This window comes from Rhynchophorus ferrugineus, unplaced genomic scaffold, assembly GCF_030347505.1.
Source record: "Rhynchophorus ferrugineus isolate W39M unplaced genomic scaffold, kcgeb_rfMv2 rfM2, whole genome shotgun sequence".
NCBI classification, from domain to species: Eukaryota; Metazoa; Arthropoda; class Insecta; order Coleoptera; family Curculionidae; genus Rhynchophorus; species Rhynchophorus ferrugineus.
The window spans coordinates 42,595,276-42,622,799 of record NW_027472581.1 but is presented as its reverse complement, the minus strand read 5'-3'; the positions used below and the strand labels follow the sequence as shown (position 1 = coordinate 42,622,799).

The 27,524-nt window shown below is 32.7% G+C and overlaps 4 protein-coding genes across 5 annotated transcripts; 2 read left to right on the top strand and 2 right to left on the bottom strand.

Annotated features, from left to right (window-relative positions):
- Positions 1-6,488: 6,488 nt before the first annotated feature.
- Positions 6,489-8,671, top strand: LOC143190982 (deoxynucleotidyltransferase terminal-interacting protein 1). Its single transcript, XM_076395610.1, has 4 exons — positions 6,489-6,807; positions 6,890-7,096; positions 7,150-7,368; positions 7,429-8,671. The coding sequence occupies exons 1-4, from the start codon at positions 6,751-6,753 to the stop codon at positions 8,209-8,211; spliced, it is 1,266 nt and encodes a 421-aa protein (XP_076251725.1). The 5' UTR covers positions 6,489-6,750; the 3' UTR covers positions 8,212-8,671.
- Positions 8,672-9,853: 1,182 nt separating this feature from the next.
- Positions 9,854-13,559, bottom strand: Idh (isocitrate dehydrogenase [NADP] cytoplasmic). 2 transcript variants are annotated; one of them, XM_076395613.1, is made up of 8 exons: positions 13,420-13,559; positions 13,122-13,309; positions 12,671-12,815; positions 12,388-12,612; positions 11,590-11,732; positions 11,390-11,536; positions 10,308-10,491; positions 9,854-10,253 (listed from the first exon to the last, which is right to left on the bottom strand). In XM_076395613.1, the coding sequence occupies exons 2-8, from the start codon at positions 13,281-13,283 to the stop codon at positions 10,018-10,020; spliced, it is 1,242 nt and encodes a 413-aa protein (XP_076251728.1). In that variant the 5' UTR covers positions 13,284-13,309; positions 13,420-13,559; the 3' UTR covers positions 9,854-10,017. The 2 variants fall into 2 exon arrangements, with proteins under 2 accessions (XP_076251728.1, XP_076251727.1); XM_076395612.1 differs by lacking the exon at positions 13,420-13,559 and having other exon boundaries at positions 13,122-13,412.
- Positions 13,560-22,499: 8,940 nt separating this feature from the next.
- LOC143190987 (neuferricin) lies at positions 22,500-23,651 on the bottom strand. Its single transcript, XM_076395615.1, has 3 exons — positions 23,192-23,651; positions 22,805-23,132; positions 22,500-22,751 (listed from the first exon to the last, which is right to left on the bottom strand). The coding sequence occupies exons 1-3, from the start codon at positions 23,448-23,450 to the stop codon at positions 22,577-22,579; spliced, it is 762 nt and encodes a 253-aa protein (XP_076251730.1). The 5' UTR covers positions 23,451-23,651; the 3' UTR covers positions 22,500-22,576.
- LOC143190986 (syntenin-1) lies at positions 23,646-27,056 on the top strand. Its single transcript, XM_076395614.1, has 6 exons — positions 23,646-23,999; positions 24,070-24,258; positions 25,393-25,518; positions 25,579-25,708; positions 25,760-26,099; positions 26,155-27,056. Exons 1-6 carry the CDS (start codon positions 23,937-23,939, stop codon positions 26,207-26,209), a joined length of 903 nt encoding a protein of 300 aa, XP_076251729.1. The 5' UTR covers positions 23,646-23,936; the 3' UTR covers positions 26,210-27,056.
- Positions 27,057-27,524: the final 468 nt, after the last annotated feature.

Genomic DNA, 27,524 nt, shown 5'->3' with positions numbered 1-27,524 from the left:
ACTAATGATCCGACAGCTGTCAAATTTATACACGCATCTTTTGAGGATTAGGGCTATCTAAAAAACATATGAATTCAATCCTAGTAGCGCCATCTATGTGTCAGGCGGGGACTTTTCAAATGACATGTCAAACGCCACCGAAAGTGATTTCTGCTGACTCTTGGTATCAACGTATCTAATATTTGCATTTAACTTTTTCCTTTGAGCCATTACACATTGATCACTGATTGATCACACAGATCTACTGAATCACGAGTGTCATCTTCCCTTAATCTAATTGCACGTCCATTATTTTAGGTGTCAGGGTAGAAGCTGGTACGTCACGTGTTACCGTCCCTACTTACCATGTGCACATGTCATACTTTATCCTAGCGTAGTTTATTATTGCTATCAGTTATCGTTATTGTCCGTTTTATGTTATTTGTTGTCTATTATGATTGTGCGTCATTGTCATTGCCTGTTATTGTTATTATCAATACCATCCATCATCAGTATCCTTACTTGTCGATCCAATTATCGTACACTTATCAGTTCATATTATATATATTTCATTACGTTAGAAGTATCTGTCAAGATAATCACCCATCTCTGTTATATTTCGTGTTTATTTTTAATTTGACCCTTGTAATTATTGAAAATTGGTTGTTCAGATACATTTTCATTTGTTTTCATTCGTTTTTTCAACTGTCGTCAGACCACCTCGACATTAAAATCCCGCACACTTAGCATTTGCTTCATTTATTTTGCCATTTATTGTGTAAGTAGTTGTTATATATTTTAACTTAATCTCTTTTTTATTTGTTTCATATGTTAAATTATTTTATATTGTTTTATTTAAACATACTTTTTTATTTTACGCCGTGGATTTTAAATTAGCCCTACAGTATTAATTAACAAAAACCTAAACTAAATTTTAAAATTATTGCCGCAACTAGTTTAAGTTTATTAATTGTTTCAACTGCAATATATGCTTTATTACTAAATTAGAATGTCCAAATAACGAATAAGTATTACGTTGACAATATATTCAACGATATATTAAATGCTACGAAATATGAACAATACCAAAAAAAGGTAACCGCAAATATAGTTCATTACAAGAACAAGTTGTTATTATGGTGGTTTACCACTGCAAACGTAAATGTCACCGGTAGAACCCAGAACCGGAAAGCTTTTGTTATCTAAAGACGAAACGCTGCAATGCAGGTAGCCGAGAAGAACGTTGCCGATGCGTAACACTGGTCCACATCCTGCTTAAGCACTATTTCCGCGTTGCCTTGTTTTCAATGCGTAATTGATAAGATGTTGCCGATGTTCATAAAAAGAATTTCTATTTAAAAACTTCAATTTTGTTGCAATTATTTATCATATCAAGTTTTTTATAATTTATTTGCTGCATTGTTACTAGTTGTTGCCGACTAACCTACAAGTTGTTTGAACATTAACATAAATTTAGGTGTATATCTAGGAAGACCCATCCGTTCTATCTTAGTCTCTGGTGTAATAATGTTTATTTAATAACACTACTGTGTTTCTATTAAACGCACCTCACTGTACTACACAACATAAGATCAAACGGTTTGATTCTTTTGAATCTGTGTTCTGTTCCCTTGTTATCCAAGACTTGTATTACCTCGATATTGACATGAGAATGGAGTATGTCCTCATGTCTCCTTCTAATTCTCTTGATTTCCTGGCTGACAGCGGGTATTTGAAGGACTCGATGAAAGTAATCAGTCCTGTAGTATCTTGGTGCACCTACAATACTTCTCACGACTTTGCTCCGTATCAGGACTTGTATTGTATTTATATTTATTTTTGCGGAACATTCCCATATATTGGTTTCAATATTTGCTTACATAATAGCGATTTATTATGTATTAATAATTGTGCATTTCATCCACATAACCAATACATTTTCCAATATTTTAACTCCAGCTCTTTCCTTTTATTTTTTACATGTTCCTTAGCGTTGTTGCTATATGGAATGATATCATCTAATTATACGTGAACTGCACATCCAGAGTCGTTAATGTTTATTTTCGAAGTCCAGGTCCAATTATTTATATTGACACTTGCCTATTATAATTTTCGTGTTTCTTCGCTATTATCTCCGACAGCAAAAATGGCAGTGTCATCAGCAAATGTAGACATCGTGATATTTTCCATTTGTGGTATATCACATTTGTAGAGTAGGTAAATAATTGGCCCGAATACACTTCTTATGGTACACCTGTTTTAGATTATTTTACTGTAGAGTAGGGTCCTTGTGTTTAACTCTAAACATTGATTGTAATGTAAGATTTGAATAACTCCGTATATTGTTTCGCAAACATTTTCTGTAGCTTATGAACAAGGCCGTCATGGCATACCTTATCGAAAGTTTGTGCCACATCTAAGAATATAGGTGAACATACCATTTTACATTCATGTGCATCATATCAAATGAAAGCATAATTATTTTTTGAATAAATATCCAAATATGGATGGAAAATGGAATCTATTTTGAATTTTATCTTATTATCTTTATATTTGTTGTTACTTATCATTCTAAAAGCATCTAATATGTTTAGGTATGTATTCTAGGCATGCTTTCTCTTTAAAAAGACATGGTGAAAAATTACTACAATATATATTAATTAAAATATTTTCCAACATTCTTTGCAACTTCTTTCCATTTTCGTACTTTTCAGCATTTCGAAACCCACAAGCAAGCCATGCTTCATTGATCTGATGAGAAATGCTATGGGATCAAGTGCTAATCAGAAGACGCTATGGCTCGTGATACACTGCGTCAGTGACGACTGGTGCATAAGCGCTGCAGTGCTGAAGCTTCCAAAAAATAATTATGTAATCACACTAAAATATTTTCGATTACTTACCAAAAAGCAAATCGCACTTAGGATCCTCGAAATCTTGTTGTAATAAATGATAAAAAAAAACAGCCATGGTGCGAGTTTATAAGTGCGAGCCACGGACGCAATGTGGACCAATGGAATAACCCATCGTCGGTAAGCTACCGACTCAAGCTATCGCCATCGATATTATTTATCTGGGCCACACGATCGTGCTCTGCGAGCTCCTTCAAACACCAGCGTGGCACTCCACTACTCCCGTGTCCATCCAAACGGTTTAAAACAAGGCCGATATTTAAGTGAAGATTTCGCTGCATTTAGTCTGTCATTTAGTCATTTAGTTATCTGTATCGAAATTTTACGCGATTCTCGGCCAGTTAATAATACCAATATTAATAACTGTGATTATGAAGTGGTCTTTAATTTAATTAATGTGAAGAATTTTTTACAATATTCTTACAAAGAAAGACCATTACCAGATATTATTATTTAGAAATCTGGTGTATAATAAGTAGAGGGAAAAGTTACACCCGTAAATTTAATAGAGACATTTATTTAAAAAATGAATGGATATTCACTTTTCTTTTCGGAAACTCACTTCCGTATGTTCCTTTTATCGCATATTTGATAAAGAACGATTACGAACTGAACTGTCTGTTATTTCTCCAAGAAATGATTGCAGGACGTTAAATGGTGTAGTACCTCTTCTAAAATTCTTAATAGCAAACAATCTAGGAGACACGTTGAAGCAGACTAGATAATTATTAGAAATCATGGTAGCAACTCCCATGACAATATCAGAAGCCGAAAAGTATTTCTCAACGCTAAAGCGCATCAAAACGTCGGAAAATCAGCGGCCAAAAATCATTTAACAGCTTATTCTATGCTATCTATTGAAAAACAATTTACCTCCGGAATAAACAATTTTAATGACGAAGTAATTACCAAATTTGCAAACAGAAGAAAACGTAGGATGGACAAAAATTGCAGAACACTTTCATATTTTTATCTTCCCATTTAAGGTACAACAGTATATCCTTTACAACTCTTGCAAATGGATGATACTGCCTCTGTTGCTATTGCTGGCGTTTTTTGTAACAAAAAATAGTTCGATTTGTTTCATTGAGCTGGTGATACATTACAACTTGTTAACCCCAGCATATATGTTACACAGCAAAACTTTATGACTTTGAATAGTTTGCTTCGGTGGCATTTTAACAGTTCAATTGAAAAGTCCCCGGCCTGACACATAGATGGCGCTAGTAGAATAAAATCCATATGTTTTTATTGGCCCTAACCCTCAAAAGATGCGTGTATAAATTTGACAGCTGTAGACTCATTAGTTTGTGAATTATAGCATTTTGAGTGAAGCAAATTTTGTTATTGTGAAAAAAACGGATAAAAAGGAATTTCGCGTGTTGATAAAGTATTGCTTTTTGAAAGGACAAAATACAGTTGAAGCAAAAACTTGGTTTGATGTTGAGTTTCCGGATACTGCCCCACGAAAATCAACCACTAAGGATTGGTATGCTAAGTTTGGACGTGGTAAAATAAGCATCGGTGCAGACGATGAATACAGTGGATGCCCAAAAGTTGTTACCGGCCGAAAACATTAAAAAAGTCCACAAAATGATTTTGAATGACCATAAATTGAAATTGAATGAAATAGCAGACACTCTAAAGATATCAACTGAACGTGTACATCATATCATTCACGAATATTTGGGTATGAGAAAGTTCTGTGCAAAGTGGGTGCCGCGCAAGCTCATTTTTGACCAAAAACAACGACGAGTTGATGATTCGGAGCAGTGTTTGAAGATGATAACAAGCGTAATAAACCCGAGTTTTTGCGTCGATATGTAACAGTGGATGAAAAATGGCTCCATCATTTCAGTCCAAAGTCCAATCGACAGTCATCCAATTAGACTGCACATGAAGAACCCGCTCCAAAGCATGAGAAAACGCAACAGTTGGCTGGCAAGATTACGACGTCTGTATTTTGGGATGCGCATGGAATAATTTTCATTGATTACCTTGAAAAGGGAAGGACCATCAACAGCAACCATTACATAGCGTTATTGGGCCGTTTGAAGGACGAAATCGCCGAAAAACGGCCGCATTTGAAGAAAAAGAAAGTGCTGCTTCACCAAGAAAATGCACCGTGTCAAAAATCTATGAATTGGGCTTCTCGGATCTCAAAAGAATGCTCGCTGGGAAGAAATTTTTGTCGAATGAAGATGTGATTGGCGAAGCTGAGGCCAATTTTGAACCAAAGGACAAATAGTACTACAAAAATGGTATCGAAAAATTGGAGGGTCGCTATAATCAATATATCACCCTTGAAGCAAATTATGTTGAATAAAAAAAACTAATTTTGCCAAAAAATATGTTTTACTATGGTAGGCCAGGGACTTTTCAATTGACCTATTAAATGGATCTCCTAGACTAACCAATGACTTTTTGCGCTTCGCATTGTAGAATATATTGTATGCACTTTTCATAGCCAAACACAATATAACACAGGAAACCTTTTGTTCGTGATCAGGAATGAAACTGCACTGCTGAAACGGTTCGAAATGGTAATTGATTTGTGTGGTAGCCCTTTTTCCTGCTATTGGATATTTCTTACGGTATGTAGATGTCTAGAATCAGTGGATTCGTCAACTGCTAACCTATCCGAAATTTCTCGTGTCTCGAGTTTGAGCTGGAGCTTCATCATCTAATTCTTGCTTTGTTGCTTTGTCATTGTTGACGACAAAGTCTCCAGTTTTAAATCACAGAAAACCAAAGCAATCAATTGGTATATGATGGAGTGGCATCACTATACATTTCTATAGGTTAGAATCTCTTAGAATCTGACATTGAAAGAATCTTAAAACCAAAATGTGAAGTCCTAACTGAGATCATGAGCAAGATAAGAGTACAAGTGATTGCCTCTCAAAAGACTCACGTAAGGATGAGACGATATTGCATGCTTGTCTACAAGGATGTTTGGAAATCATATTGACGCTAGATACAGTAATTCGAACGTTAGTAAACGTATATGAACAGTCATACGGTAATTAGTATTTAGTATGGCAATTATTTTATATATAAATAGCATGTGGATAATTACTTAATACTTAATGCATTAATTAATATTATTAATTGATTAATTATTACTTAATAATAATATTCTAAATGTTACTCTAAAGTCGATATCAATGATAAGATTATGATATGATAGCAATGTCTACAAGGTCTCTAACTGTCACCAAACAAATGTTAGACACTAAATATTTCATTTGTTTAATGTGACCAAATCGTTCGTTATCATCCATATGTTCTCAACCTTAAACAATTTATGGTAATCAAAATACTTATTCGTATAGAAAATCACAACTAAAAAACCTTTTTAGCAATAGGCATTTTTAAAATAGAAAGTTAAATGCATCTTTGGTGATTGTTTTTCATGTTAAAAATCGAAAAGCTTGATTTTGTTCAAAAATATTAATAATTACTATAATTATTATTAAGGTTTCTTAAATAATACATAACATTTATAGGGATGTAATATAAAAATAAATTTTTATCTAAAATTCTATCGGATTTCTAGGTACAATTTTAAAAATTAGGAATACGTAAAATTACCAGTAGAGGCCACTGCTGTGTATTGATTTATTTTAGAACACATTGTTTTGACATATCTTAAGAACATTTTACCTTTTTTTCTAATAAATTTCAATCAAGTTTATTTAACAATTATAACTCATTATAATTTATGTTATATTTAATTTATGTGATCTTGTGATATATCAACTAGGCCAACGGTTTTTATTTCTTGTGAGGTTTTTGGTTATGTGTAAAACTGTATCAAACAGTTTTTGAGATTTTTTTAAAAAAGGATCTTAACAAAATGATCCCTCCACTGGCCCCTGGTCAGTCAGAAGACAAGCAAAATATGGTTAGTTGGGTAAGTTTAATTTTACTATTTACCTTAGTATGTTAGTTTTTTTAAAGAATGGTTCAAAATTATAAGAGGTAATATTTTGCAGAAAAACACTTTTAATATGCGACAAGTAACATTATTCAATATAGCAGCAAGTTCTTTAGGGGTGAAAAATGGAACTAAAATTGCAAACCATAGCCACAGAAGGCAGTACAGCATTACTAGTCCTGGAAAGTCACTGGATTTAGTTCGTAGAAATATACAAGCTGCTGTAAACAAGGATATTGATACTATCATAAAGAAATATATTGATGTAAGCTATGATACTTAAAATATTATATTTATTATTAGCTATCACACTTTCAGAAATTTTTCCAACCTGCAATTGCTAATATACGAAACAATCTAGGACAAGAAAGCATTAATGATGATCACATAAGAGATCTATGTAAACACATCTTAGAGGAAGCTAAGATAATGTATACATCAAAATCAAGAGAAAATTCACCATATGAATGTAGTCAAAGTGAAGCAGATTCAGAAAATAGTTTTGTGGATTTACGGCATCAAAATTTGGAAAGAATGGTAAATACAATGTTTACACTGTATATTAAAAAATCTTTATATAATTTATCAATATTCCAGAGTCCACTCTTTCATCAGCCATTAAAACGCAAAGATATAGAATTAGATCTGGAACATTCAGCATTAACAATAGCTACAAAAAGACCAAAACATAAAACCCTTTCAAGTTATTACAATGATAATTTGGGATGTAAATTTTCTTTGAAAAGAGATGGGCCAAAGTGGAACCCAGATAGAATTAAGCGAGAAACATTATTTATAATGGGGTCCAGAGCTAATAAAGTTTTAGGCTATGGACAAACAAGAGGAAGACTATATGTCAGGCATCCTAATTTATTAAGATATTGTGGAGACCAAGAAGATAAAGAATGGCTGCAGTCACAAAATTTACTTCCAGCTAATGGAGGCAAAATTTATATTATGCTTCTAGAAGATATAAAAGAACTTACTGAAAGTGATGAATATAAGAATAATCCTAATTTGCAACTTCAAGAATTACAAGGGTTTGAAGCCCCAGAATTCTTAACGGTTAAAATTAAAAATTATTTGGAGTATATTAAAAGTGAAAAGAAGTTAATGGCTGTGTTAGATATAGATGATAATAGTTCGGAAACGCCACCACCAAATATTACAATCACTAATGATTCAATATTGCCTAGTCCATCAGATTCTTTAGAGAGTAATGTTGAAAATATATGGAAAACATCACAGTTAAGGCAACAAATTGATTACCCTAATATGTCATCAGATATGAGCAGTCTTTCAAGTTCTGTTATATCCAGCATTTTATCTGGTAATTATACAGGTATCAGTGGTTTTAAAAATGATACTGCTAGCTTTTAAAATTGAATTGATGTACTTTAACTAAAAAAATCAATAGTCGTTAATACACTGAATTACTATTTATTAGTATAGATTTATTTTTGAACCGATGATGTGTTTAGAGTAGTTTGAAGCAGGTAGTGCAATTTAATTAAATAACATATGATGTATATCTTACTTAACTAGTCCATCCTATTAACTTTTTTCTTACAAAATATTTTAATGTACATAACTATATTAACTTATGTATAAAAATAATTTATATAATTAAAATTGTAAATATTATCTATAAATTTAAAAAACTAGTCATTAGTTATAATTTCCCCCCAAGAGCTTTAAAAATCTATGTAATATGAAAGTCCATAATATATATTATATAACACAAATTGATCTCATGTAAAAATGTTACAAATTCCTTAAGTTTAAGTGAGTGATGTTATATATAACTGAGAGTTAATACAGCTTTTAAGTAATAACAAAATTAATATGTATTTTTATTTGGTACCTATCAAATATTTCATCGTTAGCTGCTTGATTCTGTTTAAATTAAATAGCATGTATATTCTTATACACGTGTTGTTTTTTGTTATATTTAGCGTGGGCTCCAAACCACTGTCTTGAACATTGAGCCTACTGACAGGCGAGTTACCAACTTCGATACCATTCCAGAAGACATGTATGTGGTCTTTCCCAGCCTCATTCAAGACTACTACGGAGAAAATCTCATAGATATTCAGTGGTTAAATTAAGTTGATGGTCGACCATGCAATGTAATCGAAATGATGAAACACTTTCGTGTGTTACACACCATATGTTTTATCAACGATTTTAGATTTTGTCTATGATCTTGATCTATTTTTTCTCGGAGCTCTTCGCTATGTCTTTCACACAAAAGTTCGACTTCGCCACACTAGTCTGAGGATTTTTTAATCCTTGTCAAAATAGTTTTGTTTGATTTGTTTCTCAACTGTTCAGGTATTGTTACATCTTAAACTTTTTTGTCTAGTACGATATCGGATAGTTTGTCTTAAGTCTCGGCACCATACACAAAGACTGGCAAGATATGCGTTCGAAAGAGTTTTAGTTTTAATCTTAATAACACTTTTCTTTATATAGCTTCAGTAGACCGATTGAGCTTGGCAAACTGACCAATCTCAACTTTGAAATAATATTAGTTTTTTGACGTTTGACCGCCGTGTTTTAAATTTATGATGTAGTACTATCAACATATAACAAAATTAAATTATATAATTAAATATGAGCAGATTAAAATATGAATACCTTTAACTTAAAAAAACTATAGCTATTGAATTAACAACACTGCTTGCATGAAATCAGAATTCACGTATAAGTATTTATATCACAATCACTTTCCAGTTTCATCATTCCAATCATTATCTTTTTAGACAAGGTCTATCTGAATCACCTTTTGAAAGATTTTACACAACTAATTGTAATAATGATTTAAAATAACATGCCTCTGTGAACAAACAATAATATTTAAGTGTCGTTTTATAAACTTTTCATAGCTATTTTACCATTTTTGCACTAAATTTAATTTGTTTTTTATTCCTTAATTTATTTTTTAAATGAGTTACATAAATGTCGGAAGAAAATACATGCATGTTAATATTACGAAATGGATGGTAATAAAAAAAATTAATAAGAATTTATAAATATATATTATATATTTTGATATACATTATTTTTGCCTTTCACCAAAAATAAAAGATTAAAAACAGTTCTCCCTATAATGGGAATTAAAAGAATAAAAATCAAATGTGAATAATAAATGTCAAGGTACACTTTCACACTTAATACAGCGGATTAAAGATTTGCCTGTACGACAGACCATTTTTTCTTTAAATTCTCGGCGAGTTTATTCATAAACTCAAAAGTTTCCAAATAGTCAGACCTTTGAACTTTACTCATCCCTTTAATGCAAATGGCCAAATCTTTTGTCATAAAACCAGACTCAATAGTTTCAACACAAACTTCTTCCAAGGTATTCGCAAAAGCAGTCAAAGGCTGATTATTATCAAGTTTCGCACGGTGGAGAAGACCTGTAGAGATAATAACAAAATCTTATTTATTAAAAATGTATTTACAAATATTACCTCTTGTCCAAGCAAAGATAGATGCAATTGGATTTGTTGACGTTTCCTTTCCTTGTTGATACATTCTGTAGTGACGAGTTACCGTTCCGTGAGCAGCTTCTGACTCGACAGTTTTGCCATCAGGGCAAATTAGTACTGAAGTCATTAAACCTAGCGATCCATAACCTTGGGCAACTGAATCACTCTACAATAACATTATTATTTTTATTAAATACAATATAATACAAGTAACACATTAAAATGTTTTCTATAAAAAGATAATTTACTAGAAGTATGACTTTAAAATTTTCTCAGTCTTCTTGTTATATTTTCTTTTATTAAAAAGGTTTTATCAGGAAAGTGACCAATTGGAAATACTCACAAAGCAACTGATCTTACTCAACCTGGTGAGAGTGAAATGGTTGTTCCTTATTTAAATTTAACTCTTTTTTCAAATTTGTGGGGAAAATTAGTTTACCCAAAACTATTAATTCACATCTGCTACATACTAGAATATTCATAACCACTATCATTTTTACGACTTACTCCACTAGTTGATATAAAAATTCAAAATTAAGGTACCCACAATTTAAAATTATTTTTTTGATTCATTGCGGACAAATATTGGTACAAAAACGTTACTCTTTCATAATACTTTTTTAAATGGTTTTGACCTTGGTACGCTGTTTATCTTTTAAGGCTGATTAATAAATATCTTCCTCATCTTACGTAATTCGTGATTAATAAAATTCTGAAATATCTGAACCAAATTATGTGATTAATTAACTTGTTTTATAAGTAATTTATATATAATTACTATATTAAATGCCGTTTCTTAAGGCATTAAAATGTATTTATATTTGCATAGTTAAGAAGTGAACACTAAAATATTAACATGGCCAAGCTATAAATATTTAACGAAACTCAACCTTGAAACACCACTTAAAAGTTTATGAAAACACATTTAACAATTTAATGGAATTTCTTGACAAATTCTGTATTATGATTAAAAGATCTTGTAAAACTACTCTCATACTAAATATGCGAAAAAAATTAAGGTAGTACATTATGAAATGTTTAAATTACTTATCCATTATACTAACCTGTACATCGCCATCATAATTTTTACATGCCCATACAAAACCACCTTCGGATTTCATGGCATATGCAACCATATCATCAATTAACCTGTGTTCATACCAAATTCCTTTTGCCTCATACTGAGGTTTGTATTCTCTGTCATAAATATCCTAAAATATTTTTAATTAGTTAAAATAATCTGATATATAATATTTATATTTGCCTGAAAGATATCTTTAAATCTTCCATCATATCGTTTTAAAATAGTATTCTTTGTACTCAAATAAAGGGGATATCCCCTATCAAGGGCAAATTTAAATGAAGAATGGGCAAAGTCTATAATGGACTCATCAGTGTTAAACATACCTAAAAACAAACATGGCATTTAATATATTATGTAAAAAAATATTACAAAAACTTAATTATCATTTGAATTTAAAATCAATTATATCTAAAATATTTTAGTACAGCTGTAATTAATTATATCTTAAGGCAAATGTATTACTTTACTAAAATTGTACATTTCAAAAATATGCAAAACAGAATACACAATGACTAAGGAACTTTAACACATATTAAATGAGAAACATTTTAATTCAAGGTCTGAGTGAATAGCCTGTTATTTCAATATTCTAGCCAATCTATATCAGAACATTTTCTTAATCTTAAAAATGTTAATTTTTTTAGATTTTATAGATGTGTCACTTAAAAAGTTGTTAATATACACAGATATATGTTTTTAAGTAGGTAATTATCTTTAATCATTGTGTAACATAGTAACTGAACTTTGTACTCTGAAATAACAGAATCTAAAAACATTATATCTATTCTAAGAACCACAGGTATTCTGATAAAATAATTAAGTCTACTTAATAAACAAAACTGTTGAAACACATAATAGAAAACAAAACTGAATATTTTAAATAATTATAGTTAAATAATATCATATGATTAAATCGTTAACATAGATAGTACAGAATAAAAAACATCAACAAATTATCAATAAAGCAATTAATCTTACCTAAAGCAACACCTGCTCCTTTATACTCGTGAACAGTGTGTGAGATCTTTTGACCATCAACACCTTCAAAAACCAATTGTAATTTGCCAGCTCCTGGGATGACAAAATCAGTTGCTTTATATTGATCTGCATGTGCATGTCTTCCAATAATTATTGGTTTTTCCCAACCGCTGACCAACCGTGGAATATTTTTACAGATAATAGCTTCCCTAAATACAGTGCCACCTAAAATACAGAAATATTGATAAAACAAAAATATACATCAGTTTCATTAAAGTTTTACCTAATATATTTCTGATAGTTCCATTTGGTGATTTCCACATTTGTTTCAGATTGAATTCTTCCACTCTCTTCTCATCTGGAGTAATAGTGGCACATTTTATTCCTATATTGTATTTCTTTACTGCTTCGGCACAGTCTACTGTTACCTGTATGTGTACATAACAATTTCTTATAATTTTCTTGTGATCAATAATATTGATTAAATTCAAGGTCAGTCCAAAAAAAATGAATAATAAATAAATAATACTGACCCTTAACATGGTCTGAAGGCCTTAATATATACATAAATATTGCATCACTTTAAATACATAAACAGTAAAATTACAGCTGTTAATAAATATTACCAATATACTATTATTTTGTTTAATTGTCTACAGAATTAATTCTTGGATTTTATACAGTTTTTAAGATATAAATAGTGATCTAGTGCAATTTTTTAACAATTAACTTACCTGATCACTAGTTTTGTCCCTATTTTCTATGCCCAAATCGTAAACTTTAAGGTCAATATCCAGATAAGGTAATATAAGCTTTTCCTTTATGGCATCCCATATAATTCGGGTCATTTCATCTCCCAAAATATCAACAACAGTTCCTGCTTTAACTTTAGCCATTTTTTGATTTAGATATGTTCAATGCTCTATTATATCAAAAAAAAATTTTAATAAATAAACTAAATGATTTATGGCACCTAGACGACTTCCACACACACTGACAAAGTTGGCACAAAAAATAAGATGTTTTCCTCACCTTTTAAAAGTGGTTTTCACTTATATTGGAGGGGGAAATAAAAAATAATAAGCGAACGGGTGACATTACACGTCAGCCAAACAGCGTTGCCAATGTAGTCGTATTTTTATTATAATATTTGCAAATCATGTACTGCAAATCTAAAAATGTCCTTTATTTAAATAAAAATAATGTGGGTATTATACTAGATAATAAAAGTTATACCTTAATCAATTTAGTAGCATAGAAAATTATAAAAATTAATAAAGCAATAAAATGTGTCAACATTGCCACTCACAATAACAAACATCAACCGCTATAATTTGAAAAATCATTTAATGTAGATTAATATATTATTGCGGGAATTCTGTTTTGGAAATCCGATGATAGACTATTACCCGCAATGATTATGAAAACCTCTTGACCTGCAGATAAATTTAGGGTATATGTGCAAATATATTTATCATGTCAAAGATATAAAATAAAAAGTCCTTTCTCTCCAAAATATTTAGGAATCATTAAATAATGTTACATAAAGAAATGCTGCCGCAGTTGAACTGGTATATTTTGATTATTTTTTAGATAACCGTCCAAAGATCATTGTATTATAGATTAATATTTTTAGTTTTTACGCATTGAAAGTCCACTATAAACACTTATACAACTTTTTACACAACATTAACTTAACATTAACATTAACATTAACTGATATATATGGCTTACTCGAGAAACCAGCTCAGAAGCTCATTCATTCCCAACTGAGCTTTATTTATTTGGGGTCTCTAGGTGAATCTCTCTCTCTCTAGGTGAATGGGCGGTCAAAAATGACAGCTAAATAAGTGGCCTTATCATGCCAAGGGATTCGTGTTTTGTCCGCCTGGAGCTTGTGTGTTCTGATATCTTTTTGTGGTGAAGGGTTGCGGCTTGAGTTTTTTTGGGGGTTAATTTCTAATATCCAAAATCTTCGCCATTTCATGGCTGGGGAAAATTGACCCTGAAATCTGATGTGCGTCCAGTCTGGGGAACGAGCACTTGAGAAAAGGGCTCTTTTTCATTGGAATGTCGAACATGTAAAGGTTAAGAAGGGCAGGTGTTAGTGGAGAGCCCTGGGGGACTCCGGAACTAATTGTGTTGGTGCTAGAGAGGGATTTTTCCACCCTTACTTGGAAGGATCTTTCCGACAAAAATGACCTCAGGAGTATTATCAGATTTATGGGTAGGCAGGCTTGCTTTTATGGGTTTATATATTAAACCAATGTGCCAAACTTTGTCGAAGGCCTTTGTGATGTTCAGGAAGACAGCACAAAGAATATGTTTTCTGTTTAGTGCGTTTTGGATGTGAGCGGACAAACGAGTAGTCTGATGAGCGCACGAGTATTTGGCCCTGAACCCATATTGGACTTCTAGGATGATGTGGTTCTGCTCAGAGAATCACTTTGGTGCGAATAGGATCATTCGTTCTGCAATCCTGGAGTATTGAACTGAGCAGGCTGATGGACCTGTAATTTGAAGGTGAATTGTTTGCTCCTTTTTTCATAATGACACACACATAATACGATTCTTGTGGCGGATCATTCCCCTGATGTTTGGTGGCAGTTACGATTTGTGACTGCCGAAGGGGGGATCGAAATTGTAGCCAGCTTGTGAGAGTTTTGAATGTCACGAGTGAGCTTCATGATATCGATTTGTTCTGGGGTTTTAATTGTCGGAATGGGTCCTGATTTCACGAGAATATCCAAGAATTTCTTCCAGTCCGTTTTCAGAGTAGTTTTAGACAATGGTGTCTCAATGAGGCGACGGTCTCCTACAGTCAGTATGACTGGACAGTGGTCGGAGTTCAGTTCGCTGAGAAATTCTATGTTTATGGGATTTAGGATGTTTTGGGCGATAAAAAAAGTCTATGCTTGTTGACCAATATTGCTGGTAGTGGAAGTAGATCCGCTCCGAAGGGGTAACCAGACCTAGGCCCGAACTAAGACTCAATTCGAGGATGTGATCGCCGGCGCGATTAAATGAAGGATTTCCCCAAAGGGAATGGCTGGCGTTGAAATCTCCGAAGATTATCTTGGCAGTTTCGTCCTCGAAAAGTAACAACTAGCCTGTCGGAAAAGGATATGATGATAGAAGTTGTTTCTATTGTATTACTCTGCGGTGAAGGTGTTGAGTAGTGCTGAATGCCCTTTTTAATCAGGATTGCGGTGCATTCACCGCTGCTGGAACTGCGAGAGGGTTTCAGGAAAGTTTCCTGAAGAAGCATTATGTCGATCTTATGACTTACCAGTGCGTCGATGAGCTCCTCTTTCTTACTACGTACTGAATGTGCGTTCCGAGACATGAGGGTTAGGGATCTGGGTGGATTAATATCCATTCACGGGCACGAACATGACCGCTAGTTGCAGCGAAAGAGTTTGGAAACCAATCTTTTTGATTTCTTCGAGCTGAGCCTGAGGTATGTAAATTTTGGCTTGTGTAGTTTATGGTTGCGGCGGTTGGTTGGTGCTGACCAGTTTGTTAGCGATTTTCCTTTTTCCGCCGTTTCCGCAGACTGAAATGTTGATTTTTGAGCTCGCCTAGGTGGATTTTAACGTTTTTGCTGTGGGTCTGCAGCTGCAGCCTGAGTAGTTCGAGGTGTGTGACTCTCCACAGTTGCTACATTTGGCCGGTGTAGATCTATCTTTTGTGCAGGTCCTGGTTTCATGGTCGCCTGCGCATTCCATGCATTTTAGCAGTCCATGACAATGTCCGAAGGGTTGGCAGTTGAAGCATTGTGTGGGTTGGCCGGTACTGCGCTAAATTTCAATTTTTACTGCTTGAACCATGAAATATTTGAGGTTGAATATCTGTCTTTCTTCCCTTGGTACGACCACTTCCATGATAGCAATTGGTTTGCCATCCTTATTGCGCCACCTGGTTATATCGTGGGTGGAAGCCCAGCAGTTCTAGCTCTTCTCTGGCCTCTTGTTACATGACACTCTCTACGAACTCTCTTATGATTTAAAGCTGTTTGCTTTACAAATTCTTCTGATTTCTGCAGTGTTCCTTGTTTCGTAATACGATTGGCGGGATTTTGGTTGTTTTTGCTGTCTGTGCGGTGGGCTGGCTGGTTGGACTAGCTGAATTATTAGTTGGCGTAGTCTTGGGTTATTTCGGTTGGGAAGCTGGGTTTAAACTGTTCTGACTTTTCGTTGACTGTGAATTCTTGGCGGGCAGTGCTGTTAGTAGTTTCCCCTGGGTGGAACTTTGAGATATTTCCCTCGCCGTAGTGTGGGAGATGAAGACCTCGTTGGAGATTTACCCTCTGGTGGTGTGGTGAATCACGTCGGTGTCTGAGGTGGTTTTTCTTTCCAGGTGCACTTTTTCTTTTTTACTGTAGGGATTTGAAATCTCTCGTCATCAGTGGAATCTGTTGCAGATTTCATATCGTGATCGTTGATGGTTTTGGCGTTCTTTGTGTCGATAGACTTCCTGGGCTCAGAAAGTACTTTTCTTAACTGTCTTATTTCTTCCCTTAAGAAGGCGGATTCTCCTCTGCGGGATCATTCTCATTGTTGCCGGTTATTACCGGCAAGTCTTTACGCCTTGCCACCATTCGCTGGTAAGCAATAAGAATTGAGCCCGGTTGGTGTAAAGGATGGCAATTAATCAAATACACTCGTAAACACTAGTTGGGCCTGACCTAGGGTGGTGACGTAGGGCCACTCTACAGGTTACTAAGTGGTGGTGGGGGGCTCACACAATATAAATATTTTTTAACCGACTTCAAAAAAAGAGCAAGTTCTATGTTCGACTGTATATTTTTTTATGTATGTTCACCGATTTCTCCGTCAATAATGGACCAATATTCAAAATTATATTTTATTCGAAAGAATGGAAGAACTTCTGAAATGGTCACATTGGAACCAAGTCAGGATCTAATGGTGGAATCCGGAGAAATCGAAGGAAAACCTCAAATTTAAAAGGCACGTACAATGTTTTCACATATTTTTCTATCTGTTCTAAAATAATCAGATATTTGTGTATAATGTTATTGCTGAGCTGATGTGACGGAAGACACAACTCCTTAACGGACGAACAGACAACTAATTGTATACTTTGAAGTTATTTAGGTAAACTGATAATGAAAGTAGAGACCGAACTACTATACGCTTCAGGGGTTTTTGAGGAGCTTTTAGTAAGCGTTTGCTTACCAAAGTCGATCAGTTTGCTTTTAAAGCACTAGCCATATCATATGGGAAGCTGTAGAAATATTGCAGGCAACTGGTGCAGTGGTTAGAGCGTTCAGCTCACTGGCGGAGGTTACAGGTTCGATTCCCGGCGGGGGCGACGGCTTCTTATAGCTATTCTAGTTTGATTCAAACAAAGCTAAGTTGCGGACCCCGATGACTGAACCGTTCTATATTTTCAATCATTGTTTCTTTGTTCATATTTTCTTCATACGGGCTGCACCTTTACTTGACCTACCCATTGTAATACTTAATAAACTAACTGCATAATTTATTGAATAAATATCTAACACTAAAAGAGAAAAATAAAATAATCTGTTTAATTGAACCGACTTCAAAAAATAAATAAAGAACTCACTAAAAAGTAAATAATAATCAAACTTAGATTTTTAACACAAAAAAACCGTTTTAAAATAAAATATGTATATAATAATCGTTATGTAATCGTAATAACTAAATAAAAATAAACAAAAACGTTATTTAACCTATATAGTACACGTATTTTGTATTCTACTATATACACACAATTTAGCTTAATACCTAGCTAAATCTATTTACAATATTATTTTAACTACTACCAACTGATCAGTTTGTCGGGTCGGAGCCCAAACAATACAAAAATAATATAATTTTGTCATATTCATAAAATTAAATTGCGGACAAAACAAATTTAATTATATATAAGTGGCCAAGTTCCTTTTCGATTTGTTTTTATTTTTAAATTTTAGTATATAGTGTATGCTTAATTTGTCATGATTTAGACTAAGTTTTCTTTTTGACCTGATTTATCTTCAGTGTCAATTAATTAATATCTTACGTACGGTAATGATATCTATTTATCAAGTCCCTCAAATTAATCTTTTCAATCCTAGAAAATACATTCAAAAATATACCTTTTCGTAACAAAAACATTAACAACCGTCTGTTATTTTCAATCTCTAAAATAATTTAGGATTGTTAGTTTGACTCAGAATTAGTTTTAAGATATATATTTTATATATTATGGTTCAAATAATTACCCTTTTTGGCAATCAGAAATATTAGTAAGCTTTTGTATATTTTACATTTATCTGTAATAATATATTTTTTTATATTTTAAAGACTTCTTTTTACCAACGAGGACTTATCTGGACTGGGCCTAGAGTTTAACGTGGGCTCTCAACCACGATCCTCAACATTAAGCCTACCGACTGACGATTGACCAACATAGAAATCTTCCCAGAAGACATCCGGTCTTACCCAGCCTGATTACGACGTGACTGGGACCATTTCCCTTGTCGGATTTTACACACTTGTCTAGGACAATCTCAAATATTAAACAAACACAAGTATACACTTACGACCATGCCCCAGCAGGATTCGAACCCGCGACTATCGCAACAGTAGGTGGACCGTCTTGTCGCCTTTGTCACTGTCTGTTATTGAATCTTGTAATGTCTTTTTTAATTTTGTAATATTTTTTCTAATTAAATTTTCTAAATGGCTCAAAAATAAACATACATGGGCTAATTTAAAATAAAACTGAATTCTAGTATTTTCTTAATTGGAATAAGGATTAATGTTCACATGCATACATGGAGTGTGGATGTACCTTTCAGAACGCTCTGTTGTAAAGAAAAACATCTGAGTTACTATTATTGTCATAAAAGTGCCTGTCATAAAAAATTAAAACCTACTCTCAACCATTGTAGGGTGAGAATTTTTAATAACTGTTAAGTGATCTGTACGGTTAATTTCAATACATAATGGCTAATCCACAACGCCTTTCTGTCGATTTATCAATTGAATCACCCGCTATTCGAAATAATGATTAACTGCCACTAACTGAAACCCCTCAAAAAAGCGCTTGAGAAGTCCCGAAGAACAAGTCGTCCGAAGACAGACGAAAATCAGCGACTATTGGCTTCAAAAACCCATCCAAACATACAACAGTTTCAGTGCCCTAACAGAACATACAGAAGAAAACCAGAACAACAAAGAAAACAAAGCAAAAGCAATTCCCAGACCACCCCAATAACAATATATAAGGTAGGTGTTGTTAAACATCTGCATGACTAGCTCAAGACAATATGTAATCATTACACAATAAAAACAATCGGATTTGAAACAATGAAGATTCAAATGTTTAACCCTGAACATTTCAAAGTTTTAATAAGAGAATTGGACAATAGAAACAGGCAATACTATACTTTTTGACCAAAGTTCGAAAAAACTTTAAAATTCGTCATAAAAGAATTACATCACGCCACAGATTCAAACACAATTAAAACACAGCTCTAGCTGAAAAAGGCCACGAAGTTGTAAATATACATAATATTAAACAGCATGCAACAAAGCAGTCACTGCCAATGTTTTATATTGATTTGAAGCCAAAAGAAAATAATAAACATGTTTCCGAGATTAAGTATTTGGAGCACAATGTCATTAAATGTGAGCCTCCATAGACAAAAAAAATCATCCCACTATGCGCCATATGCCAAACATATGGGTATACCAAAACTTACTGTCGCAAGTTGTATAGATGTGTGAAATGCGGAGGAGAGCATGCGACCAATGATTGCACGCTCAAAATACGTGACGATAAAGTAAAATGCGTTAACTGCGACGGTGACCATCCTGCAAATTATAGAGGATGCCTAGTCCATAAAACGTTGCAACAAAAATTTTATCTAGCACTAAGAGAAACTTACAGCCACCAAAACAGCCAATACCATTCAACTCGCCTAAAGCACCAATACTATTAGTAAATTAGAGGAAATGGTGGGTAAACTTATGGAGCAAATGAGTCCACTGATGAATTTACTCACCGTCGTCGTTACGAAGCTAGCCTAATAGCCGTCTGGAATGCTAATGGACTCCAGCAACATGCCAGAGAGCTTAAAATGTTCTTATATGAACAAAATATTGATATCATGATGGTATCCAAAACATATTTCACTGATAGAAATTATTTACAGATTCCGAAATACAAGCTGTATCACACAACATACCAAGATGATAAAGCACATGGAGGAACGTCTATAATTATCCGTGAAAACATAAAATACTGTGAAAGAGAGAAATTCAGCGAGGAATATTTACAAGCCACCAGTGTAACCATTGAAGAAGTGCACGGGCCATTAACAACAAGTGCTATCTATTGTCCACCTAAACACAACAACAAGGCAGAATAATACCACGGTTTAACACGCTGGATAATAGATTCATTGCCAGAGGAGACTACAATGCAAAACAGGTAATATGGAGTTCTAGATTAATAACAGCAAAACGCAGAGAATTGGTCAAAGGTGAAAGTTTAATTATATTTCATCTATAACTAAACAAAAAATTGCCGAAAAGAGAAAACTGCGAAAAACTTGGCAACAAATCAGAACAGAAGAAAACAGAAAATTTCACAAGGCCACAAAAGAGCTGAAAGAGCTAATAAATAAGGAACAAAATCAAGGAATTCAAAACTATTTAGAAAACCTAACGCCAACTGATGCAATGGAATATTCTCTCTGGAAAGTAACAAAAAAATTAAAAACGTCAATTGACTGTTGATACCTGGGCTAGGAATGATAAAGATAAAGCGGAAGTTTTCTCTAAATATTTAAATGCAGTATTTACTGTTAAGGATGTAAAACATATAATACATAAAGAAATCAATTCTAAAAAGCTCCTGGTTTTGACCTAATAACTGGAAGTATCTTAAAAGAGTCAGGAAAGCGCATCAAATTAATAACATTCGTATTTAATGCCATGCTAAGACTTGATTACCTTCCTAACACTTGGAAAGTGGCTCAAATCATTATTATTATTAAACCTGGGAAAAAATCAGAAGACGTCTCCTTTTATCGTCCTATAAGCCTGTTACCTATGATCTCTAAACTATTCGAAAAATTATACATTATACTCAAAATCATCACAGAGGGGAGAATTATTATTATTCCAGACCATCAATTTGGCTTCCGTAATAAACACAGAACAATAGAACAAATACATAGATTAGTCAACCAAATTAACAAGAACTTAAACGATCAAATATATTGCTCCGCTGCATTTCTCAGGCCTTTGACAAGGTGTGACACACTGGATTGCATGTTAAATTGAAAAAGTTTTTGCTCCATACGCACTTTCAACTGCTGAAATCGTACCTCATAGACAGACATTTTATTGTCAAATAGGGTGACGAATACATTGACCTACACCCAATATATTCGGGTGTTCCGCAAGGCAGTGTTCTTGGCCCATTGTTATATCTATTGTATACAGCTGACCTACCGACCTCAAGAAACACTACTGTTGCAATATATGATGACGATACAGCGGCTTTATCATCACACATCCAATATCAGCCACAAGAGACCTTCAACTTCATCTTAACAAAGTCGAATTGTGGTTGAAAACGTAGCGTATCAAAGTAAATGAGACAAAATCTACCCATGTGACTTTCACCTTTTGTAAAAGAACATGTCCCTCAGTAAAATTGAATAATCATGAATTTCCGGAAGCAGACAACGTTAAATATCTGGGAATGCATTTCGATCGACGTTTGACATGGAAAAAACATACAGTTACAAAACGCAAACAGCTTGGTATTGAACTGTGGGGTACTACTAGCAAGTCTAGTATAGATATCCTCTAGAACTTCCAGAATAAAGTATTGCGAGTCATCGTCGATGCCCCATATTATGTATCCAACAAACTAATTCAGCGCGACCTACTGAAGTGATCTACTACAAGTCAGGATAGTTATATTATATAACTGAAATCATATAATAATACTTATTGCTCATGGGTAGATTGTTGACGTTCTATTACGATTATATATATATATATATATATATATATATATATATATATATATATATATATATATACATATATATAATTTACTTTACATAATAAAATATTTATTATTTTTAAATTATATTAAGAATAATGAGCAAATAATGTCTATTACAATATTAATATTATAAATCTGTCAGATCCACATAACAACTTTCAGAATGTTTATCACAGCCTGGATATTCTTTAATTACACCAAGATCATTGTTTTCTGAATTTATACATGCACACCTATATGATTTGGATCCTGGTTCATAATACTGTCTTGGTTTTCCAATCCAACCTCTTTGTATCCCTCCACTAAAAATAACAATATACAATTGTAACTCAGAAGTAAATATCAAATATAATACCTTTTGTTTGTACACCACACTCTACTACCTTTCTCTGCATCCCATTCTACATTACAAGGAGGAAATTTATGTTTTTCTTTTTGCACTTGCTTTTCTACATTTTGAGCTTTTACAATAAGTTTTTTAATTTGTCTAGCATAAGGAGTTAGTTCACCAAGTTCATTATAATATCGTCCCACAAGCAATCCAACTTTATTATATTCTTTTTTATAAAATTTCAGCCAATTATTAAGAGAAATAAGTTCATCTGGTGATAGTCCATTTACATCATCAGATATATCATTTTCATCAAAATTTCCAGTTATGAAACTTCTTGAGGAATCTTTACCTACAAATTTGTAATAAAAGTTAAAAAGTAATTAATATTAGGAAAACAGAAACTCTCACCAACAAAGAAGTGGTATTGTTGCCCTTTTCCATAGTGTTTGTATCCTTTAGTAACATTAAAAACATTTCCGAGTATTGATAAGTAAAGGTATGGTTTTTGAACTCCGTCATAAAAAGCCAACTCCTCATGAGAAAACAATATAAATTTGTGTTTATTAACTAACTTATTTAAAGAATCATTTATATCATAAAAGTATAAAGCTATCAGAATAACTAGGGTCCCAAAAATACCAAGTGTTTTGAACATATGTCCAATCATTAGTCGTAAACATAGAAAAACCACAAAACACAAATAACCTCTATATCTTGTGAAAAAGATTTAATTACAACTTTAGGATTATGTGAGAACACTACACTTAACGGAGTTTCGGCAGAATATTAAAAACTCACATTATTTGAAATAATTAGTGTTTTCATATATACTTTATATTAATACACTTGAGTCCTGATACTCATAATCATAAAGTGTCACTCTGTCATCTGCAAATCATGTGATTACTGTCATATTATTGTCAATATATGTTAAAATTCAACAATATTTGTTATTCCTGTAGTATATATACGAATATTATAAAGGTATTTTTATCAGTTTGTGGTTTAAATTACGTTGAGTGATTCATAATCATAACGCAAGAGAACAATCTATTTGACAGCTGAATCGATTATACTAGATATCGTTCTTCCTGTGCTATTAATAAAAACAATATCATCCCGTCTTTAACCATTGTTTGATAAATTAACAAAAATGTCTCTTTACCCAAGTTTAGAAGATATGAAAGTGGATCAAATGGGCAGAGCTCAAATTCAGGTAAAATTATCATTGGGGATAATATAAAATAATATTAAATTATCTTATTATCTACAAAATTATATTATAGGCTAATGCAGTTTTTGCCCATGCACCATCCATTAATCCGGTATCATACAGTACAGAATCTGGACCCCCTGTTGTTGGTAATGCATATCCATCACTTGGCAATTATATGGGTTTAGAGTTAAGTGAAGCTGTTATTAAAGAAAATATGCCTGAATACAGCCATCATGAGCAAATTGCAATTTACCAACAGGTATAGTATATACTAAACTACAATTGTATATTCAATGTGTGACTAATGTTATAGATATGCTCTTACATGTTATGTTTAATTGTTTTATTTCAAGTATTAATCACTTTTATTGCTATTAATATTATGAATAATACAGTTAACATGAATTATTTTTATGAGAAAGTAATGTTCATAGTTTCTTGTGACCTAAGACATATTGTTCTTATATATAATTGTCTGATCATAGGTTAAACCAAAACCGTTGTTGCCATGAAGATAATACATTAAAAGAAACTATAGGTCATCCAGAATGGTATTCATTTGGATTTTAATTATCATTTTCTTCTTTAATTGATGTACCATTCTGTGTATTATTTAAAAAAATTAATAGTTTTTTTCTTATAGTTGAATCACAAATGAATTCAAGCTGAAATTTGATTTAAATGTACTATTAGGTATCCAACATGTGACTCATCTAAAAGGTTTCTCATTAAACTTTTAGATTAACAAAATCCAAAATCTAGCTGCGTCGTCAATACAGCTAAATTCAGTTTGAGGAAGTGGGGTTTTAATATGTTATTGTGCTAAGTTGCAGATGCAGTTTGTTCAATGTTGGTTTTATATGTCGGTTTCTTGCCTCTTTTTTGTGTTTTAATGTTTCCATTTTACCAAATGAGAGGATTATCCGGACTGGACGTATTGTTTAACGTGGCTCTAAATCGCAGTTATCGGTAGTCTATAGACAGGCGAGCGATCAACTTTGCGAGATGTGCAGAAGATATCAGGTTTTACACGGCCTGCTTACTGGTTCGTTTCCTCATTGGCTTTTACACTTTGCCCTATGAACAATCACAAAACTTAAATTTACATCCATCCCCGTAGCAGTAGGATAACCGTCCTATCGCCTGAATCACTATGGTTACCAAATCAGCCTTCTTGCTTCAGTTATCGAATTATACTCGGAAATTGGCCTAGGATTTTTGGATAGTCATTTTGGTTTAACTAAATTCAACCTCATACAGACAAGACAGAATACACATAAAGAATAATTTCATAAACAATTTTTTATAAATCTCCATGTATTGAATGATGAATTCAAAGTGATTTTGAAGTAATTTTTAAACTTTTAATGGCATTAATTATATTTATGTTTAGAATACCATACCTGTTGGTGCTACTACTATGATTGCTCCAATATCAGGACAATCTCTAGGACTTCAAAAAGCTCAAGTAACTAATGGTATAAGAGAATTAACTCTGTGTAAAGACAAAGATAATAAGGTAATAAAATTTATAAGGATTTGTACTAATTGTAAATTAATTTTAAAAAATTGCTATTAGATTGGCCTACGTGTTAAGGAAATAAATAAGGGAATTTTTGTGGCTCTTGTGGTCGAAAAATCTCCAGCAGCTTTGGCTGGTTTACGGTTTGGAGATCAAATCTTACAAATCAATGGTGTTAATGTAGCTGGTATAAAATGTTATTGTTTTCTTTGCAATTTTTTTCACTCTGCCATTTTAGGATTTTCAATGGATAAGGTACATGATATATTTAAAAAATGTTCTGTTAATGGCATTAAAGTGGTAGTACGTGATCGCCCATTCGAAAGAAATATTACTTTACATAAGGATAGTGCTGGTGAACTTGGATTTCAATTTAAAAATGGCAAAATAGTAACCATTATTAAAGATTCATCGGCTGCTAGAAATGGAGTTCTTATTGAACATCAATTACTGGAAATAGAAGGTCAAAATGTTGTAGGATTAAAAGACAAACAAATCAAGGAAATTATAGCCAAAGCTGGAAATGTGGTTACTATCACAATTATCCCAAGTTTCATGTATGATCATATGATTAAAAAGTAGGTATCCATATATTCATTGGAAACATTTTATTGATTCATATATGTTCTTTAGAATGGCGGGATCATTAATCAAGGGCCTCATGGATCATTCTAATCCAGCTTGGTAAAATCTACTATGCAAAAATGTGGCATATTTTCATGTAATCTACAAATAATGAATGTTTGTTGTCTCTTTTTGGAACTATTAACATGTACACTACATATTTTTTTCTAGTATATCAAATTAAATTTTACTGAAATAATATACCGAAAGTGGTCACGAAGACGGTGTACCATCTGACATGTCATATTTACATTATTCCATATATTATATTAAGATCTATATACATAAATACCATATAACTATAGATATATCCAATACCGTTTTATATAATATCACTTTTGACATACTTCAAATAAGCATATCTTTTAATATAAATTTCAAGATTTATAGACACTTGTTATAGCTTTCCTTAAAACATTTATTTAAGCTCCTGCATTTGAATCAGTTTTATTTCTAATTTACAAATATTTATGAATGCTTTAAAATAAGCGCAATTTGACATACATTTATTTTGTAATATACATATTTCCACAGTTTTTTATGCAAATTTTATATATAATATGTATCCCCTATAGCATTTATATTATTTTGTATGTATACACAATCTTTATAACGGCAATATTTATAGTCTTACTGGTACTGAAAAAAGGTGTGTCACCTTGAGATACAGTATTGATACTTCTTTGTCATTTGTTTTGTAGGAACTGTAGGTATTAATTCTAAACTCTAGCCAAAAATTTTAAATTCACCGAGTAACCTATTATATTTGACTACCAATTTTATTTGAATGTTGTGGCATACCAAAGAAAAGATGTGATTGTTAGTGCCAGTGTAATATAATAGAAATTAGTTTTAGTTTTATATATCATAGATACAAAAATGTACTTTAAATAAAATTGTAACTATATGCATTTTTGACTTTTTTGTATTAATTCCCTGTAACTATTCTCTATCAAATTTTGGTGGGAACAATTAGAGCTTACTGTACATGTTGATTGTGTTAGCAACAAATTTAGAGCCGTTTTATTTAAATCTGATTGAGATATTTGGCAAACGCCACTATAGTTTAGGGCTTAGAACCGATTTATTTCCAGGTATTGTATTGTGTTCACTTTAAGGCAATCAAGGATTTTAGATTAATTTTAAAGCCGCTTTATAGGTATTACAAGGATTGGTTTCATAACGACTCGGAGTCATAATCCACATATGATGTTTCTGTTCTTACAGACGAAGACAAGAATTATGATCGTCATTCATATTACTGAAGAAAACGGTAATATGTTGATTTGGCATACAAGAGGTATTGTTATATACAAATTCCTGTGGTTTCGTTCGCTTCAATTTTCTGATTTCCTGTATGTTGTCCAGTAGTTGCATTG

What these genes read in the sequence shown, in the direction of transcription:
- LOC143190982 (XM_076395610.1), top strand. Translation starts at nt 6,751, where the DNA reads ATGATCCCTCCACTGGCCCCTGGTCAGTCAGAAGACAAGCAAAATATG. An exon ending in AGCAAAATATGGTTAGTTGG is followed by an intron (nt 6,808 to 6,889) that starts GTAAGTTTAATT and finishes AATATTTTGCAG; the next exon opens with AAAAACACTTTTAATATGCG. An exon ending in ATCAAAATTTGGAAAGAATG is followed by an intron (nt 7,369 to 7,428) that starts GTAAATACAATG and finishes TCAATATTCCAG; the next exon opens with AGTCCACTCTTTCATCAGCC.
- Idh (XM_076395613.1), bottom strand. Translation starts at nt 13,283, where the DNA reads ATGGCTAAAGTTAAAGCAGGAACTGTTGTTGATATTTTGGGAGATGAA. An exon ending in GGGACAAAACTAGTGATCAG is followed by an intron (nt 12,816 to 13,121) that starts GTAAGTTAATTG and finishes GTACACATACAG; the next exon opens with GTAACAGTAGACTGTGCCGA. An exon ending in AACTATCAGAAATATATTAG is followed by an intron (nt 12,613 to 12,670) that starts GTAAAACTTTAA and finishes TCTGTATTTTAG; the next exon opens with GTGGCACTGTATTTAGGGAA.
- LOC143190987 (XM_076395615.1), bottom strand. Translation starts at nt 23,450, where the DNA reads ATGATTGGACATATGTTCAAAACACTTGGTATTTTTGGGACCCTAGTT. An exon ending in ACAATACCACTTCTTTGTTG is followed by an intron (nt 23,133 to 23,191) that starts GTGAGAGTTTCT and finishes ACAAATTTGTAG; the next exon opens with GTAAAGATTCCTCAAGAAGT. An exon ending in GTGTGGTGTACAAACAAAAG is followed by an intron (nt 22,752 to 22,804) that starts GTATTATATTTG and finishes TGTTATTTTTAG; the next exon opens with TGGAGGGATACAAAGAGGTT.
- LOC143190986 (XM_076395614.1), top strand. Translation starts at nt 23,937, where the DNA reads ATGTCTCTTTACCCAAGTTTAGAAGATATGAAAGTGGATCAAATGGGC. An exon ending in TGGGCAGAGCTCAAATTCAG is followed by an intron (nt 24,000 to 24,069) that starts GTAAAATTATCA and finishes ATTATATTATAG; the next exon opens with GCTAATGCAGTTTTTGCCCA. An exon ending in GTAAAGACAAAGATAATAAG is followed by an intron (nt 25,519 to 25,578) that starts GTAATAAAATTT and finishes AATTGCTATTAG; the next exon opens with ATTGGCCTACGTGTTAAGGA.